This window comes from Suncus etruscus, chromosome 11 (genome assembly GCF_024139225.1).
Source record: "Suncus etruscus isolate mSunEtr1 chromosome 11, mSunEtr1.pri.cur, whole genome shotgun sequence".
Classification (NCBI taxonomy): Eukaryota; Metazoa; Chordata; class Mammalia; order Eulipotyphla; family Soricidae; genus Suncus; species Suncus etruscus.
The window spans coordinates 10,169,994-10,187,977 of NC_064858.1; the positions used below are offsets into that span (position 1 = coordinate 10,169,994).

Genomic DNA, 17,984 nt, shown 5'->3' on the forward strand with positions numbered 1-17,984 from the left:
GGTCAGGACAAAGTCTGGTTCCAACATTGCCAGGGTGGGGAGCCATGAGCCATGGGGCACCCCCATGCCAGCCTTGGCTCTGCCCTCACCCCTCCCAGGTGGGTATCCTGCACTTGTCCTGGGAGAGAGTCTCAGCTACTAACAGGACAAGGCAACTACAACGTTCCCATGCAGGACCCCGTTTCTGGTGCTCTCAGCAGATGTCACTGGTAGGAAGGAGCCAGGGGGCCACACCGGCCACCACCGCCAACAAGGTTGCCCTCTGTGCACTGTCTCCTTGCTGTGCGCCTTCAGGCCATCTGCATCTGCCATGTCATGCCCATACTCTTAACCTATCCATTAGCTATTCTCAACCTGTCACTTGCCATGAGACAATTGCTCTAGGACCCAGAACCCAAGCCTTTTCCTGGGGCTCCCACAGACCTGAGGGGGTAGTGACATGGGGGTCCCAACTCTAGAGGGGGCCTGGAGTTTCCTGTGAATCCCTCACCCCAACTGCTGATCCCCAAGGCATTGTGGAGTTTCAGGGTCACAGAATGTGACAGGTCAGCCCTGGGATGGGGACCTATAAGGTTGTGGCTGGGCACTGAGTGGCCCTTTCAGGGCTGACCACCACCTGAGGGGTCCGAGCTCTGACTAGCCCAGAGGAGCAGAAGCAGAACTCCCAGCTCTGTGCGATGCCGCCCCCTAGTGAGGCCTCGTTGCAGTGCAGTATGCCTCCCACATGCTCCTCTTTTCCTGCCTGGGGAAGTCTGGGGTCCAACCCCACCATTTCACTGTCCACAAAATCCAGGCTGGAAAAAAGGGAACATTTAAGCTCAGGTTCTCAGTGGCAAATGTACGGTCCAGCCAGGGCCACATTGAAGAGTGCAGCCAAGGCTGTCGCAGGGCTGTAGCCCGAGCCAAGCTCATGTTTCCAAATCAGCATCATTAGATTTTCATTTCCATGAAAGCCATCGCCATTTCCCAGCAGTGAACTGTGGCTGGGGGGGCGGAGGGGGGCATAGGTGGGGAGAGTCCCTGCCCTTGTGTGTGGCCCTGTGACTCATCCCAGGGACAGCAAAGTGGCAGAGAAGGGCTAGGTGTCGATTGTGGAAATGACATTCCCCAGGGTCCTTCAGCTTCTGAAAACGAGACGATTCTAAGGCCCAAAGCAATCAGCCCTGCATCTTCCCTTCTGCCCCTTCTTGGCTCTCTGGATGTTCAAAGGCCCTGGAGTCAGCCTTAGAGACACTGTGCCCCCTATATGCCCTCTATAGCCTGGGATGTCCTGGACATAACAGTGATCAGGGTCCATCTCTACAGGTTCCAGTGGGTTCAGAGCTGGGGGAAGAGGCAGGGAAGGGCCTCACTTTGCATCACACAAATGCTGGAGATTCTTAAGGATGGCTCATAGGGGTTCAGTCCCAGTGGGCTGAGTTCAGGTGGTCTTCGCACCAACCCTGGGCTTCAGAACAGAGTGGTCACCTCTGAAGGGGAAGGCGCTTGTCTTGCACATGGCTGATCTGGGTTAGATCCCTGACACCCACAGGGTCCCCTGAGCCCAGCAGGAGTGATCACTGAGTGCAGAGTCAAGAGGAAGCCCTGAGCACTTTTAAGAAGAGGAGATTTTTCCGAGTAGGCGCCCCTCATCTGCCCTCACCACCTGAGTCTCCCACCCCCGGCCCTGTGGATTGCTGCAGCTTTGGTGGAGATCAGATCCGATGCAAGCAGGGCCCTTTTAGGGCATCTGGAGGTTTTTCTTGCTGCCTTAATTCAAACAACCCCACTCTCAGCACCTCTGATCATATTGTGGGAGGAAGTCCAGGGGTTCACCCTAGCTGCCAAGGGGCAGTAACCCCTCCTCCTTGCCTCTGAGCCCCACGGGACTTGTGGATGTCCGGGAGCCCCTGCAGCAGTGAGGGGATGGATAATGGTGCCAGTCCTCCCGAAACTACAGGCAGCAGCAGGCCCCATAGGGAAACATGAGCATCAGAGCCAGGCTGACGGGAGACGCAGGCAGCGCTGATCACATTAAAATCTCATTTCTCCAATAATGACGGAAGCACAGGGAGTCTGTCTGCATGCTCAGAGCTCATCCGTCCTTCCACTTTACTCTGTGGTGAGAGCCTCGCCGGCGGGGGGCAGGCACAGAGTCCAACTGTGAGTGGGTAAAGTAAACCCATGATCCTGTCTGGGTCTTGCCCTCTGAACAGCACAGGTGGCCGAGCCAAGAGGGGCTTGGGATGCTGGGTCCGGAGGGGGTGGTCAGTGCAAAGTCCCCTGAGCAGGGCTGGATGTGACCCAAAAACCAAGCTAAAGATTTATGCATGAGTTAAACCACAAAACATACCAGTGCAAAGAAAGGCACATATTGTTTAAGAGCAGAAAGCTCTGAGTTCTGAAAGAGGCGTTTCCTCTGCAATTTTGGCCACCTCTAGTTTGCATTTAAGTATTCAATGATTTCACACTGTCGATTAGGCATCCATCTTTTTTTTTTGGTTTTGGGCCACATATGGTGACGCTCGGGTTACCCTGGCTCTGCTCTCAGAAATCGCTCCTGGCTTGGGGGACCATATGGGACACCAGAGGATCAAACTGCGGTCTGTCCTAGATGTCTGCGGTCTGTCAGACGTGTGCAAGGCAAACACCCTACCACTTACGCCACTGCTCTGACCTCATTCATCACTTTTAATAAGCAAAATTTGGGATAACGAATTCATTTAAAATTAGTAATCAGGGGCTAAAGCAATAGCACAGCAGGGAGGCGGCTTGTCTAACAACGCAGCCAACCAGGTTTGATACCCAACACCTCACAAGGTCCCCTGAGCCTGCTAGGAAGGATCTCTGAGTCCAGGGCCAGAAGGAAGCCCTGAGCACAGCTGGGTGTGGCCCCATAACAAACAATCAAATCAGTAATCATTCTTATTTATCTTCGTAACTCTCTGACTTGTATATTAAATACCTTCTTGACTCTGACTCGTATATTAAATGTGGCTCCATCTTACCTGGACCATCAGAACCATGAGTCAGCCTAAAGAGCAAAATGTTTGTGTCCCTGTGCTGTGGACCTAGAAATGTCTCAGTTTGCTCCCACACAAGCTGCGCAGATGCCGGATAAACATCAAATGGCAAAGGTGCCTCTCAGGCCCAGAGGGGGCCCTGGCATCAGGTGCAGATGGCGAGTGACCCAGACCTTAGGTGTTTTGTGAACTTAGGGTCCCAGCGTTCAGCTCTGCCCACACACACACCCCACCTCCTCCCTGCTTTACACTGACCAATCAGCTCCAGTGGTTGATGCCTATGATGAGCTCCACCTCTCCCTGCTCCCTGCCCTGGGCAGCTGCCACCTTTCTCCAGAGAAACCTCGGAGAACTGTACTGGCTCCTGCCCACCCCAGCCTCCCCATGAAACCTGCCAGGAGGTCCCAGCGCCGCCAGAGCATCCGCAGACATGCCAGTCACCACCACCTGTGCCCGGATGCCCTACTGCTTGGGTGAGCAACCCACACCCCGGGGTATGGGGCACCTAGCCAGGCCTATATCTGCGGTCACCTACTCGCTCTCCACCCAGGGGCTGATGCCAGGAGCACAAGGCTGGCATAGGATGGGGCCTTGGACACCCTGTGGGTGTTGGCAGCTCTGCTGAAAACAGAGGGTGGTAGATTTGGGGGGTACCAGGGAATTTCTCCCTGTGCATCGGACACTAAGGGCTCACTCACCTCTCTGTGGGGGCCTCCCCACCAGCACTACTCCCCAGCTCACCCATAGCCAAATCCTCCTCACTGAGCTTGAGGAGGGAGTCTGTGTCCCCAGAGGAGTCAGCACTGACAAAGCGTGGCCCCGAGGGTCCCCCAGTCAGGGTCCCTGCAACTGACCCATGCAACTGGGGTCACAGTTTCACTGACCATCTGGAGTCACCTTTACAGTGGCACCAGTGTGGATGCAGAGGACAGCAGCGACCCAGAGAGAATCTTCCAGAATCTCCAGCTGCAGAAGGATCTGGTGGCCAACATTCGCTGCCGGCCCTGGACCATGACGCAGAAGCTTCGGGCTCTGAGGTAAGGACAATGTGGGGCCCTGAAAGGGGGACAGTGAGGGATCCTGAAGGGACATAGGGCCCTTCAGTCTGTGGACCTGAGGGCAGCTTCCCTGCATGTCTATGTGTGAGCATGTATGTGATATGTGCATGTGTGTGCCGCCCAGTGCAGTATGTGCTCTTGAGACCCCATAGGGATGGTGGCCTGGGCCTGGGGCCTCATGTCCTGATCTCTGACTGTAGACTGGCAGGCGAGAATGCTGAGAATCCTGAGTCTTAGCCTCGGGCCAGTGCCCCTCGCCCACCCAGGCATGAAAGCCCCCATCTCTATCTATGGGGAAGATAGTGAACAGGGACCCCAATGCAGGGTGAGAGGAGGGCATCCATTGTGGAACCGGCTGTGACAGTGACTGACAGTTGCCAGTATTTGCCAGACTGGGGCTAGTTCTGTGAGTTCTGTGGGTTCAGGTGAGAGTAGGAAGAAGTGGATGGCAGCTCCCTGGCCCATCACCCCCAGGGGGATTCCTCTGTGAGAACCCTCCGCTGTGGCTGAGGTTATCCAGGGACACACTTTGGGGCACCTTCTGGCTATGCTGCACTCACAGGCATCCCCGTCCTTCTCCTCAGACACGCCAAGGAGACAGTACTCAGGTTTGAGGGGAGACTCACCAGGACTCGTGGCTACCAGGCGGCAGGCAGCGAGGTGAGGGCCGGACACCCAGGTCAGAGAGATGAACCCCAACCCCACCTGTTACTTCTGGCCAGTGTGAAATAAACTGAACCCCCTGTCCATGGCCAGCGATTTGTCCTGGACTTAGCTGCCTCTTTAATGCCCTCCTGGGACCAGAGTTCAGGCCCAGGTGTCGGCGTGGCTCATCGTGGTGCCCCGTGCCCAAGGGGATCCTGGAGCGTTGGGTTGGGGTGCCCCCGGACCTCAACTTCCTCCCTTCCCCCAGCTCTGGAGGAGGCTCCTGCGTCTTGCCTCTAATTTTGCTGCCCTCTTCATCCCCTGGGAAGTGAGAATAAAGAAAATTGAGAGTAAGTACATCTGAGAGGGGTGCAGGGTCTGGATAAGACCATCGCAAGGAGCGATGCCTCAGGCCTCAGAAAAGGGAGGCTTTGATCTCTTTAGGCTTCTCTTCAGAGGATGAGCCTCAGGTTTGTGCCCTGGGGGCTGCCTGAAGCAGCCTCCCCTGGATGGACCAGCCTTGAACTGTTTCTAGAAGACTCTGCTGGGAGAAAGACACCTGTGCCCATGGCCTGATTTCAGACTCAATCCCAGGGGAGCCCTGGAGTTGCTCAGAGCCAGAGTGGAGGGTGAAGGGCTGTACAGGGGAGGGTCCCTTGATCTGGTATGGCAATGCCTAGGCACCAGCCCCTGCCCAAGGAGTCATTTCTCCGAGGCACTCCAAGGTTTTCTTCTCAGCGGACAAACATGCTCTAAGTCTGTATGGAGAGCCAAGGAAGACTCTTCCTTAAAATAAAACTAACAGGGGGCCGGAGAGATAGCATGGAGGTAAGGCGTTTGCCTTTCATGCAGAAGGACGGTGGTTCAAATCCTGGCATCCCATAGGGTCCCCCGTGCCTGCCAGGAGCAACTTCTGAGCATGGAGCCAGGAGTAACCCTGAGCACTGCCAGGTGTGACCCAAAACCACCAAAAAAATTAATTAATTAATTAATTTAATTAAATAAACCTAACAGGAGGCCAGAGTGATAGCTCAGTGGTAAGGCTTTTGCCTTGCATGTAGCCAACCTGAGATGGACCCAGGTTCAATCCCCGGCATCCTATATGGTCCCCCAAGCCTGCCAGGAGTGATTTCTGAGTGTAGAGCCAGGAGGAACCCCTGAGCACCACTAGGTGTGGCTCCAAAACAAAAATAAATAAATAGGGGCCGGGAAGGTGGCGCTAGAGGTAAGGTGTCTGCCTTACAAGCGCGCCAAGGAACGGACCGACCGCGGTTCGATCCCCCGGCGTCCCATATGGTCCCCCCAAGCCAGGGGCGATTTCTGAGCACATAGCCAGAAGTAACCCCTGAGAGTCAAACGGATGTGGCCCAAAAACCAAAAATAAATAAATAAATAAATAAATAAATAAATAAATAAATAAAAATAAACCTAACAGGAAGCTGGAGCAATAGTACAGCAGTAAGGTATTTGCCTTGCATGTGGCCAACACAGGACAGACCCAGGTTCAAATTCCGGCATCCCATATGATCCCAAAACCTGCCAGGAGCAACTTCTGAGCACAGAGCCAGGAGTAACCCCTGAGCACCACTGGGTGTGACCCAAAATCCAAAAATAAAATAAAATAAAATAAAAATAAGCCTAGCAGGGCTGGAGCAATAGCACAGAGGGAAGAGTGTTTGCTTTGCACACCGCTAACCCAGATTTAATCTCCAGCATCCCATAGGATTCCCTGAGCACTGCCAAAGTGATTCCTTGAGCTCAGAGCCAGGAGTAAGCCCTGAGCACCACTGAGTATAGCCGCAAAACAAAAATAAGTAAACATATGACCCTTTGCCAGACATCAGCTCCAAAGTACCCCCACCTCACTTCTCTGTATCTCATCTGGGATTCGTGTTAAATGGAGCGAGACGCTCTTGCAGCGGCCAATGTGGGTCAGTGTAGGTCAGTATAGGACCCTCACTGGGTGGATGCACAGAGTGGGGTTCCCGGGACTTTGCCCAGGTTCTGTCAGAACCAGCATTGACCCTTGAAACAGACACAGGAACCAAAGGATTGTCAGGACCTTGGACAGAACAGAGCAGAGTCCCAGGGGGACAAGGAGAAGGAGGAGACAGAAGAGGAGAGAGAGGGAGGAGGGTGGGTTTAGAGAGGAGGAGAGGGAGAAGGATGTAGGGAGGAGAAGGAGAAGAGTATAAGGAGGGTGTAGGGAAGAGGTGGAGGAGGGAGTTGAAGGGAAGAGGAGCCATGTTGAATGTGGGGTTTGGGTTCTTCCTGCCCATCTTGCTGGCAGACAGAACCCAGACCCATTGTGGGGTGCAGTTGACTTCTCTGTCATCCCTTCCAGGTCACTTTGGCTCCAGCGTTGCCTCCTACTTCATCTTCCTGCGGTGGCTATTTGGAGTCAATGTTGTGCTATCGGTGATGATGGGCGCCTTTGTTGTCATCCCCGAGGTAAGGGCTTCAGAGGTGTCAGGGTACCCCCTGCCACTGATCTTGTGGGGAGCCAGTCCAGCCACCAGCCCCAGCTCTGGGTCAGACCCTCATATGGCTCCTCTGGGTGATGGACCCAGGGACCATCAGGGCAGTCAGTTCGTATGCTGGGGACCCCACAGGGACTCTTTACGACCTTGAGCCCCAGGATAACTGAGCCCTGCCCTCCCAGCTCATCGCCGGGCAGCCCTTTGGGAGTACTGCCAGAAAGAGAGTCCCCCCGGAGCATGTGGCATCTGCCCAAGACCTGGACACCGTGTGGTCCCTGGGGGTGAGGCTGGGGGCACGTGGGTGGGGGTCAGCAACATCCCAGGGATACCACAGTTCTCCCCCTTACCTACATATTTCCTTTGCCCCCTTACTAGAGTAGTTCCCCTTTACCCACCACACTCCCCCTTTACCACCACACTCCCCCTTACTACAGTACTCCCCCCTTGCCATTAGTGCTCCCTCACCCACAGCACTCCCCCTACTGCAGTACTTCTGCCTCACTGCAATAATCCCCTTTGCTCCACCTCACCTACAGTACCACTTGCCTCCTCCCTGCCTCGCAGGGCTACCTGCAGTACTCCGCTCTCTTCTATGGCTACTACGGCCGGGAACGTCGCATCGGTCAAGTGGGCTACCAGCTGCCCCTGGCCTACTTCCTGGCAGGCATGGCCATGTTCGCCTACAGCTTCGTGGTGCTCCTGAGGAAGTAGGCACCGGGCCCCGGAGTTGCAGATCTAAGGGACTGGGACATCTGCCAGTTTGCAAAGGCGTGTGTGTGTGTGTGCTGAGAGGCCTGTCTGCCCCCCAGGATGGCCAAGAACTCAAGCAGCAGCCTGGCTGGAGCCTCGGATGAGAGCTACACCTTCTGCTGGCGCGTCTTCTGTGCCTGGGACTACCTCATTGGGAACCCTGAGGCTGCTGAGAGCAAGACGGCCGCCATTGTCAACAGCATTCGGGTGAGGGGGGCTGTGTGTCTGAGGCACCTACCCCATACCTCATAAAAGTCCCCAGGGCACCATGGTGGGGACCCCAAGAACCAGACCTGCATCCCTCCTAAACACAGCATCTGTCCACGGTGTCTGTCTTTCAGGAGGCAATTCTGGAGGAACAGGAGAAGAAGAGAAACAAAAACCTGTGAGTAGAGACCCGGGGCCCAGGGACAGACCCCCACCCCTGCCAAGCCTCTGGGCTGCACCCTGCCCCCTCTTGCTGCAGGGTCGTGACCGTGTGCCTGCGGGTCGTGGCCAACGTGCTGGTGCTGCTCTCGCTGGCTGGCAGCATCTTTCTCATCTACTTCGTGGTGGGCCGTGCCCAGCGGCTGGAGCGGGCGCAGCGTGAGCTCACACTCTGGGAGAAGAATGAGGTACTGGCCTCCACACCCCAGAAGGGCCTGGCTGGGTCTTCGGGGCCCTGGAGGCTTCCAGAAGGTGCCTCCTCCCTCCCCTCCTCCCCTCTACACCTCTTTACCCTCCTCGCCCTCCTCCTCTCTCCTCCCCTTCTTCTCTTTCCTCACCATCACTCCCCTTCCTCCACCCCTCCTCCTCCTCCCCTTCCTCCTCTTCAACCTCTCCCTCCTCCTCCACCCCTTCTTCCTCTCCCTTCCCTCTCCTTCCTCCCTAACCTCCTCCCCTCGTCCTCCCTTCCCTCCTCTTGCCATCCCCCCCGCCGCCCTCCCCAGGTGAGTGTGGTGGTCTCCCTAGTGACTATGCTGGCCCCATCTGCCTTTGACCTCATCGGGGCCCTGGAACGCTACCACCCCCGCACCATGCTGCGCATCCAGCTGGCAAGGTGGGCATGGGGTGTGCAGATGGGAGAGGAATGAGGAGGTGGGGACGTCCGTGAGCATAGAGAGTCACCTAGGTCCCCACAGCAGCAAGATGGCGGTGCAGGAGACGAGGTTCCCAGGTCCGGTGGCGTCTGTCTGGCAAGGTCTCAAGTGTGGGGGCAGGAGGTAGCCTTCTAGGGGATCACTTGCAGTGCAGAGCTGAGCACAGGAGTGTAGGGGGGTGCAGTGGGCCCTGGAAAGAGTCTCCTGGGAGACTAGGAGCTGTGGCTTCTCTGTGACCTGCTTCAGCCTGGTGGGGTGCAGGCTCATGTCTGTGAGTCTTCGGGGATGCTGGTGGTTGCTGTCAGCCCCCTCACGCCTCCATACCTGTTGGGGGCCTCATGTGTCTGGGCCCCACAGGGTGCTGGTTCTGTACCTGGGAAACCTGTACAGCCTCATCATAGCTCTCCTGGACAAGGTGAACAGCATGAACACCCAGGTGAGGGCTGGTCAGATGCACACGCAGTCAGATACACTCACATGTGGTCATATACATGCATATATGTTCAGATACATGCACATACGGCCAGATACACACAGTCAGATACATACCAGGTCAGATACACATGTGGTCAGATATACACAGTCATACATGTAAACTCGCCTTTAGCTGCCCACACATGTGCATATGCTTACATGCACACAACAGCACATACATGTGTGCATGCAGCACTCCCATACATGCCCACTGGCACATGCAGGATGACACATGATCTCATGTGTATGTACCCTAGCACATGCTCACACACATACATGCATACTCCAGAATGACCCTTCCTGCTGGTCTCTGCTCCCTCTCTCTCTTTCTCCCTTCACTGAGCTCAGAACTCGGCTCATGTGGTTCTTTCCCTGAGTCCAGGGTTGAGGATGGGGCTGGGGTGAGTCTGTATGGACCCCCCTGGGGAAAAGTTTAGCTCAGGAGGAGGGAGGCAACCAGGCTTGCTAGCAGCTCCTGAGGCTGCTCAGGCCTTCGTGTAAGGAGGACTAAGATGAGTTCCCACGGGCCCAGAGAGATAGCACAGCGGCATTTGCCTTGCAAGCAGCCGATCCAGGACCAAAGGTGGTTGGTTCGAATCCCGGTGTCCCATCTGGTCCCCTGTGCCTGCCAGGAGCTATTTCTGAGCAGACAGCCAGGAATAACCCCTGAGCACCGCTGGGTGTGGCCCAAAAACCAAAAAAAAAAAAAAAAAGATGAGTTCCCAGCAGCCTCTGCTGGGTTCCCCCCCCCCATGGACTCCCCCACAGGCATCCCCTGTGCCCATGTGTCTGAGGCCCTAAACCCAGAGCGCTTCCCTTCCTCTCCTTTCCAGGCCACAGCCATAAGGAACAACACAGCTTCTTGGACAGACACTGTCCTGGCCACTGGCACAGCTCCCACAGGAGAGAGGTGGTCAGGGCTCCCGGGAAACAGCTCAGGGGCCCCCAGGATGCCCCTTCTGGAAGCCAACAGCACCACCACACCATCCCAGAGTCCCCCAGGCCCATGCTGGGAGACCTACGTGGGGCAGGTATGTGCCCCCATAGCCCAGACCCCCACCCTATTTGCAGGAGAATCAGGGATGGTTGCTGGGGACCAGACTGCAGAGAAGTGGCAGTGAGAGCAAAGGTGCCTCACACACACCCAGGCCCTATGCTGGCTAATCTGTGACATGGCTCAGGCGCAGGGACAAATGAGGGATCAAGGCTGGAACCACTGCCTCCCACCAGGATCCCCAAGGACCAGGGCAGGCAGCCTTGGGGCTCCAAGTTCAACCAACAGAACTGACTGGGAGCACACCAGGTGCCCAGGGGAAACAGTGGGGACAGGTGGTGTCCCCCAGCATCTCATGGGCCCCCTCCACGTCAGGAGCTGCTGAAACTATTGGTGGTTGACCTACTCTTCACCGTGGCCAGCGTGCTGCTCATAGACTTTGCCCGAGGCCTGGTCGTGCGCTTCCTCAGCGACTACTGGTGCTGGGACCTTGAAAACAAGTTTGTGCGTGGGATACAAACCCTAGGGGGGCGGGACAGGCAGACCTGAGGTTTCCTCCTGCCTGCCCGCCTGCTCACACCTGCCTCTGCCCCACAGCCTGAGTATGGAGAATTCAAGATCGCTGAGAACGTCCTGCATCTGGTCTACAACCAGGGCATGATTTGGTGGGTGCTGGGTGGCTCTGCTCCCCCACCCCTGCTTCTCCCAGGGTGTTTGTCCCTGTGCCTACAGTAGTAGGAAGTAGGAGGAAGGCGATGGTCCATCTTAGGATCACCGAGGATCATGGCCCAGATCGAATACTGTGGGCCTAAGAAGCTCCAGGAGGACTTGGTGCTGAGTCTGGGGCTTCCAAAGAAGGGAGTGCTCATCCTACCCTCACCCCACACCTCCCGGGGGCTCAGGGCTTCATGTGGACTGGGACAACCCCCACCCCAGCCTTTTGGCTCTCCTGCTGACCCCTGCTCCCTCCACCTCCAGGCTGGGCGCCTTCTTCTCCCCATGTCTCCCTGCCCTCAATGTCCTCAAACTCACTGGACTCATGTACCTGCGCAGTTGGGCTGTGCTCACCTGCAACGTGCCCCACCAGCAAGTGTTCCGAGCCTCCAGGTGAGCAAGGAGGAGGAGGGTCGCCACCCACATGCCCCTCCTCCAGGCAGTCCTCCCACAGGAAAAACACACACACACACACACACACACACACACACAAAACCTTACAAGTAACCCCTAATGCAAAAGCCACAGACAACACTGGGCTTCCAGCACCTCAGGCAGGGATAAAATGAGGGGCTAGGAGGTGACATGCTTCAGGGATCAAGGGCCCAGGCTTCGTGTGCTAGAGCCTGAGCACAGTTAGGGAGTCCTGCCCATCCCTGACTGACTGGAAGGGGCCCCAGAACTTCCTGGAAAGCCAGAGGCCCCTTGTTCTGGCTGAGATGTTGGCCCAGCTGGTGTTGAGGAGTTGGGTAGATGGGGCACCTGATTTTGAGGGTCCTGGAAAACTCAGGGGTGCCCTCATTCCAGAAGCTTCCCTCATCACAGGTCCAACAACTTCTACCTTGCTACGCTCCTATTCATGCTCTTCCTGTGCCTGCTGCCCACGGTCTTCGCCATTGTCCGCTACAGGCCGTCCCCGCACTGCGGCCCATTCAGGTGGGTATTCCCCAACTCTCCCCATGAAATCCTGTCCCACACTTCCTGTTCCTTGTTCTGCACTTCCTGCTCCAAGCTTCCAAGTTCCTGGTTCTTGCTCCCAGCTTCCTATACCCTGATTCCTACTTCAAACTTCCTATTCCCCTACTCCACACTTCCTGCTCCCTGTCCCCCCAAATCCTCTCTGAATCTTCCTGCTCCCAGTTCAACCAGGAGTGTTCAACCATCTCATTGCCCTGTTTTCTTCCTGTGGCCCCCAGCCCACTCACTGGCTGGCCCCCTAGTCTCATGCCATGGCCCCCCACTGACAGGATTGTCACCTGGGCCCTCTAGTGAGCTCTGAACAGGAGTGTCCGGTGTGGGCCTGTGTCCCCTGACTGTGGCCTCACCCACAGTGGCCAGGAGAAGATGTACGATGTGGTGGCCGAGACTGTGGCTGAGGACTTCCCCACCTGGGTGGGCTCCGTGCTAGGCTACGCTACCAGCCCCGTGGTGATTCTACCAGCCATGCTGCTGCTCCTGTGAGTCTGGGCCTTGGGCTCCCTTCCTCTGACCCTTCCTGGGTTCCTAGCATCCCCCACGGAGGCCAATTCCTCCTCCCAGCAGTCCCACTGCCCTCTAGGGGGAGACACCAATTCCGGGGATCTTGCAAGGCAGCTGAGGCACAGAAGGTGTCGGTGCCTAGAGCCCCCTGCAGGACTGAGAACGTACTGAAGCTCCTGTCCTGGGTCAGGGTGGAGCACCCCCTGTGGGCCTGAGGGTGCACCGCATTCCCTGTCCTGGGCCAGTGTAGGGTGCCCCCTCTGGCCTGGAGCCACAGCACTGGGTGGGCTGAGTAGTGCCCTTGCACCCAGCATGCTCATCTACTATCTGCAAAGCATCGCTCGCTCTCTGAAGCTCAGCAACCAACAGCTCCGGGCACAGGTGCAAGACGTGAGTGCCCAGGGACCCTACTCAGACCACTGAGACCCCCTTTCCTGCTCCCCCAGGACCAGGTTGCATTTTGGGGGTGGAGGATCTGGACTCCCCTGTCCCTACCCCATGACCCAGGTGGCCAGAACAATGTGGCCCCCTGCAGTCTGGCACCATTTGGGTTTTCCCCCAGAAGCCAGTTTCACTGCCCTAATTTGGAGAGGACTGAGGGACATTGGGGGAAGGGACCCCCTTTCTGGTCTCCCTTTTGTGTCTGAGGAAACTTTCCCTTTGTAACCCCTCCTGGACCTTCCCTGCCAACCCTGCACTGTCGCTGTCTCTGCATTCCAGGCACAGTCAGGCGGCAGGAAGAAGCTAGCACTGCTGGTGGGAGGTAGGAGTGGGCAGTAGGCATGGATGGGCACACGGGTCTTAGGCATCACGTCGGACCACATCTGCCTGGGCCAGCAGTGCTCAGGAACTTACCAAGCTGGGAGGGAACTTGGGGCTCCCATAGGCAAACCCCTGCTCAGTCTCACGTGTCCCCCACAGCCCGAGGCCTGTGCTGGAGGTGTGGGGTGGGGAGGCTTGTCTGCCTCACTGGGGGATACGGAGGCACATTTGTTTTGCTGAGGGGACAGGGCTCCATCTATATGACCATCTGAGAGCTGTTCTCATCCCCTCACTCTACAGCTCAGACCCATAGCCAGGAGGGGAGCATGGAGCAGCTTCCGAGGGGCAGTAGGCTTGGTTCCCAGCTTGATCCCCTGGACACATCCCAGAACAGCTGCCACAGAATCAGCACCTGCTCCCCAAAAGGGAGGTAAGAGCTTGGTCATCCCAGCACCATGGGATCCTGGGAGTCCTGGAGGGAATGTGACTTCAGCAAGTGAGTGGGGCGGCAGGCAGGGACCTGGGGACAGAGCCTTCCAGCTCAGACTTTGTTGGCAGGAGGTCAGGGCACAGCTTAGATCTAGCGTCCAAGTCCTGGGTGAGGAGTTGTGATGCGTCTGTGACATCTCCTGCCCCCAGAAAGAGATGTCCAGGTAGGCACATCCCTGCTCTCAGCCACACTTCCTCCGGGGGTCCCATGGCTCATGCTCAGACCCGTGCCTGCAGCATCTGTGCAGCCGAGCCTTCTGGCTCAGGCAGGACCATGCTCACTGGTCCCTATGTTCTGTGTCCTGGGTGTTTCCCAGCACGACTGAATTCTTCCCAGGTCCTTCTGTGCCACAGGTGCTCACGTGCTCCAAGCACCCATAATAGGAACCTTCCCAGTCGGGGGACACTGGCCCAGTCCCACACCCAGGCTCGCTCAGACCCTCCCTCCAGGAAAGGCTGCCGGCGTCGCCTGAGACCTCATGGGTCTCTCTGGCCCAAAAGCCGCTTCAGGATCAACAGCTCGGGGGACATCATCGTGCTGTCCCCCAACACCATGAGGCGAAGTGTGCCCTGGGCCTCCTGGTGGGCAATTTCCTCAGCACCTAGTGAGGAAGAAGGGGAGGAAGAGGAGATCCTCAGGGCAGGGCTTAGTCCCCGGCCTCTCCACCCAAGCTCCCTAGCAGATCTACCCAGGGTGCCCCGATTCTATGCCAGCTCACACCGAGCACCCAGGTGCCAGGGAAAGGGACTCTCCACCTCTTGGAATGGTGACCTAGGTCCGCCCAGCCGACCAGTGTCTTTGCACAGGAAGTCACGTGGCAGACACCCCCAGTACCCCTGGAGACCCCGGGCTGCACCTGCCCTCACAGAGTCCGACTCGGTATCCAGCAGTGACCTGCAGTCTATGGGTTCTACCCCCCAGGCCAGGCCCCACTGGGAGGGGATCCCCCCACCTTGGCACCCGCAGTCCTGGAGGCAGGTTCCTGTGGCTGCCCAGGACCTGGTCTGCTCCTATGTCTAGGCCCCAGAATCCCCTTCTGAGGCTCATGACCAGCTGCAGAGCTGGGCTGTCTGGACTCCTGGACACAGGCAGCCAATGAGCAGCAGAGTGGTCCCAGAAACTGCTCACTCATTCACGGGGGTTCACCTGTGACCCAGCACCAGGCCATCCTGGGTGGTTGTTTGCCAACCTTTAGCCTTTCAATCCAGACAGATCATGCCCACAGCAGGGGCAGGGGTTGGACCCCAGGACCAGGGCTGAGTGGACAGGGATGGTGGACACTAGGTGGGCCCTGAGTGGGAGCCTTTCTGCGCAAGGAGCAAACCTGAGTGAACTGACCTTTGGCTGACTTGGGCAGTGCCCAGTGGTGGAGCCAGGTTGGCCTCTAACACCCACTTCTGGGCAACTCGGTCTGATCTGAAACTGGTACCGCTGAGCTGATGCGGGGGTTCAGGCAGGTGCTGGCAGCACCTATGGTGCCCTTTTGATCCCTGGGAACACCACCAGCTTCAGGCACTGGACCTGCCGTGAATCTGCGGTGAATCTGTAGTTTAGATGGAGCCCGAGGTTAGAGTAAATACAGACTTCTATGTGCCTGCCCCCAACACCCACATTGCAACTGCTCTTGACATTGTATTTCCATCCCCTTCATTGTGTTGTGAAACCATTGCAGGCTTGGCCCTTGCAACCTACGCCAGCCCTGCTGTGGGCGTGTGCGAGAGTGTACCAAGTCTGTCTGCATTCTTTGACTCACTCTGAGAGTGTGTGAAACTGCATCACCACAACGCCACTTGTCTCTCTGCTCCGGGTGTGTGTGTGTGTGTGTGTGTGTGTGTGTGTGTGTGTGTGTGTGTGTGTGTGTGAAACAGCCCCAGACAGTACGACGCCTCGTCTGTTAGTAGAATAAATTCCTCTCTCGTGACTTCTTGAACCATGATATCATTCTGCCTCTCTGCTGCCCCCCAACCTCAGGGCATGGTATCTCCTACTAACGGGAGCCTGTTTATGGGTGCCAAATCCCTGAGAACCACTAGCTGCCAGTTCATAGGAACACCCCCCGCCCCAAAACATGCTGAGCCACAGAGCCCTGGAACCCTTGGCTTTGCCCTTACTGCCATGGTGGTGGTTTAAGCTGGAAGCTGTGGACACACTCTCCTCCCCCAATTTGAAATACTTCCAGAGCCATTCCAGTAAGAGGAGACAAAGGAACTGGGCACCCCAGTGCAAGGGCTCTGTTCAAAGGCTGCCCTCTTCCTCCTATTCCCACCAATGGCAGGAGACCCCTCTCAGAACACTTATAAGACTTATCCACAGCTTTCCCTTTCCCTCTGTCCCCCACGTTGAGCCAGGCCAGAAAAAAATGCCCAGGTCTGGGAGAAATGAATCAAGTTTCTCTGTTGGTGCATTGTTTTTTTTTGTTTGTTTGTTTTTGTTTTTTGTTTTGTTTTGGGGTCACACCCGGCAGCGCCCAGGAGTTACTCCTAGCTCTGCGCTCAGAATTCACTAATGGCAGGGTCAGGGGACCATATGGGATGCCAGGATTCAAACCAGGGTCCCTTCTATGTTGGCCTAGTGCAAGGCAAACGCCTTACAGTTGTGCTATCACTCCGGCCCCCGTGTAGAAGTTTTTCATGCTTCTTTTTGACCCGTGTGACAGTCTCGATTGTTGGTGTCTCGACAGAGAACCTTAGCCCTTCCCTCGGTTTCTGTTCCTGATCTTTTCTCCCCAGACTCAGTTCTAATGGTAACAAACCCTGGGAACTCCTGAGACACACACAGCTCTGGAGAATCAACCGAGACGCAGCTCAGAACACCTTAAAGTGTTGAATGTGTCCGTTTAGCTTCACAGATAACTGCGTGTAATTCAAATAACAACGAGGTGGTGTGGGGGGGAAGAAAAGAGAAGAAAACACCCTTTGGCATCACACACATATGCACACATATGCAAGAACGCACATATACAGCTCCTTGCTCTGCCTTCCCACAGGTGGAAATCAAGATATGTCCACAAACACAAGGTCCATTTATGACTCTTAGTGCTCTAATGAATGCCTATGCTGATCTGCTTGGAAAGGACTGTGGTGAGGCTGCACACGGTGCCCAGGACCACTCTGGCCAGCAGATCCACCAGCTCTTATCCTCTACTAAGGGCGCTGGGATCTGGCATGGCTGACCCCCACTCAGCTCATCACGAGCAGCTCCTGGCCGCGGCCTATTCCCTGTGCCCTGAGTGCTTGGCCTAGAGCTCACTCCAGGCACATGATGTACGGGTGCAGCCGCTTTCAGGTCTCTTCCTACATCTTCCTGCTCCCAGCAAGGCTGCCTGGGGCTCCTTCTGCTTGTCGTCTTGTGAATTTGACTTTGCTCCTCTCTTGGCAGGGCCCATGCTTCACGCTGCCAGGACTCTAGAACCTTTGCCTCCTAGGGGTCTCCTTGCCAGTGTGACCTGGTCCCACCTGCACTGTCAGGGGAAAGTCCACTCTCCGCAAACAAATCAGCTGCCAGGGGCCTGAGGGATAGCACAGTGGTAAGGCGTTTGCCTTGCACACAGCCAACCCAGGAAGGATGGTGGTTCAAATCCTGGCATCCCATATGGTCCCTTGAGCCTGCCAGAAGTAACCCCTGAGCACCGCCAGGTGTGACCCCCCCAAAACAAAAACAAACAAATCAGCCACCAGCTCTTCATCGGAGACCTGCCTGACTAACCAACCGTAGGTTGGTGCTGGGCCCCTTGCATGGCAGCGCGGGCCTGGAGGGAAGGAGGGACCCGGTAGGACCAGCTTACATGTTTTCACTTAGCCCCACCTGAGCCTCCGCAGAGCAAGCCAAGCAGGAGGGGCGGGGCGAGGAGGGGAGGGGGCGGGACCCTGAGCCCTGAACCAATCAGATCCACCAGGGGGCGGGGCCATAGTGGAGCGGTTGCAGCCTGCGCGCCGCGGACCAATCCGTGAGTGGGGGCGGAGTCTATCGCCGAACCAATCCGGAAGAGGGGCGGGTTTTGGAACTCCGGGCCAATCGTGGAGAAGGGCGTGGTCACGCTCTGGACCAATCAGCTGAG

At 56.6% G+C, this 17,984-nt stretch overlaps 1 protein-coding gene across 1 annotated transcript; it reads left to right on the top strand.

Annotated features, from left to right (window-relative positions):
* The first annotated feature begins 3,334 nt into the window (after positions 1–3,334).
* On the top strand, positions 3,335–15,051 carry TMC3 (transmembrane channel like 3). Its single transcript, XM_049782868.1, has 22 exons — positions 3,335–3,475; positions 3,908–4,039; positions 4,645–4,720; positions 4,974–5,055; positions 7,050–7,156; positions 7,368–7,466; positions 7,750–7,892; positions 7,995–8,142; positions 8,277–8,320; positions 8,402–8,549; positions 8,865–8,974; positions 9,372–9,450; positions 10,322–10,519; positions 10,858–10,986; positions 11,080–11,147; positions 11,461–11,589; positions 12,022–12,132; positions 12,528–12,653; positions 12,987–13,065; positions 13,396–13,438; positions 13,738–13,867; positions 14,281–15,051. Exons 1-22 carry the CDS (start codon positions 3,387–3,389, stop codon positions 14,945–14,947), a joined length of 2,937 nt encoding a protein of 978 aa, XP_049638825.1. The 5' UTR covers positions 3,335–3,386; the 3' UTR covers positions 14,948–15,051.
* The last annotated feature ends 2,933 nt before the right edge of the window (positions 15,052–17,984 follow it).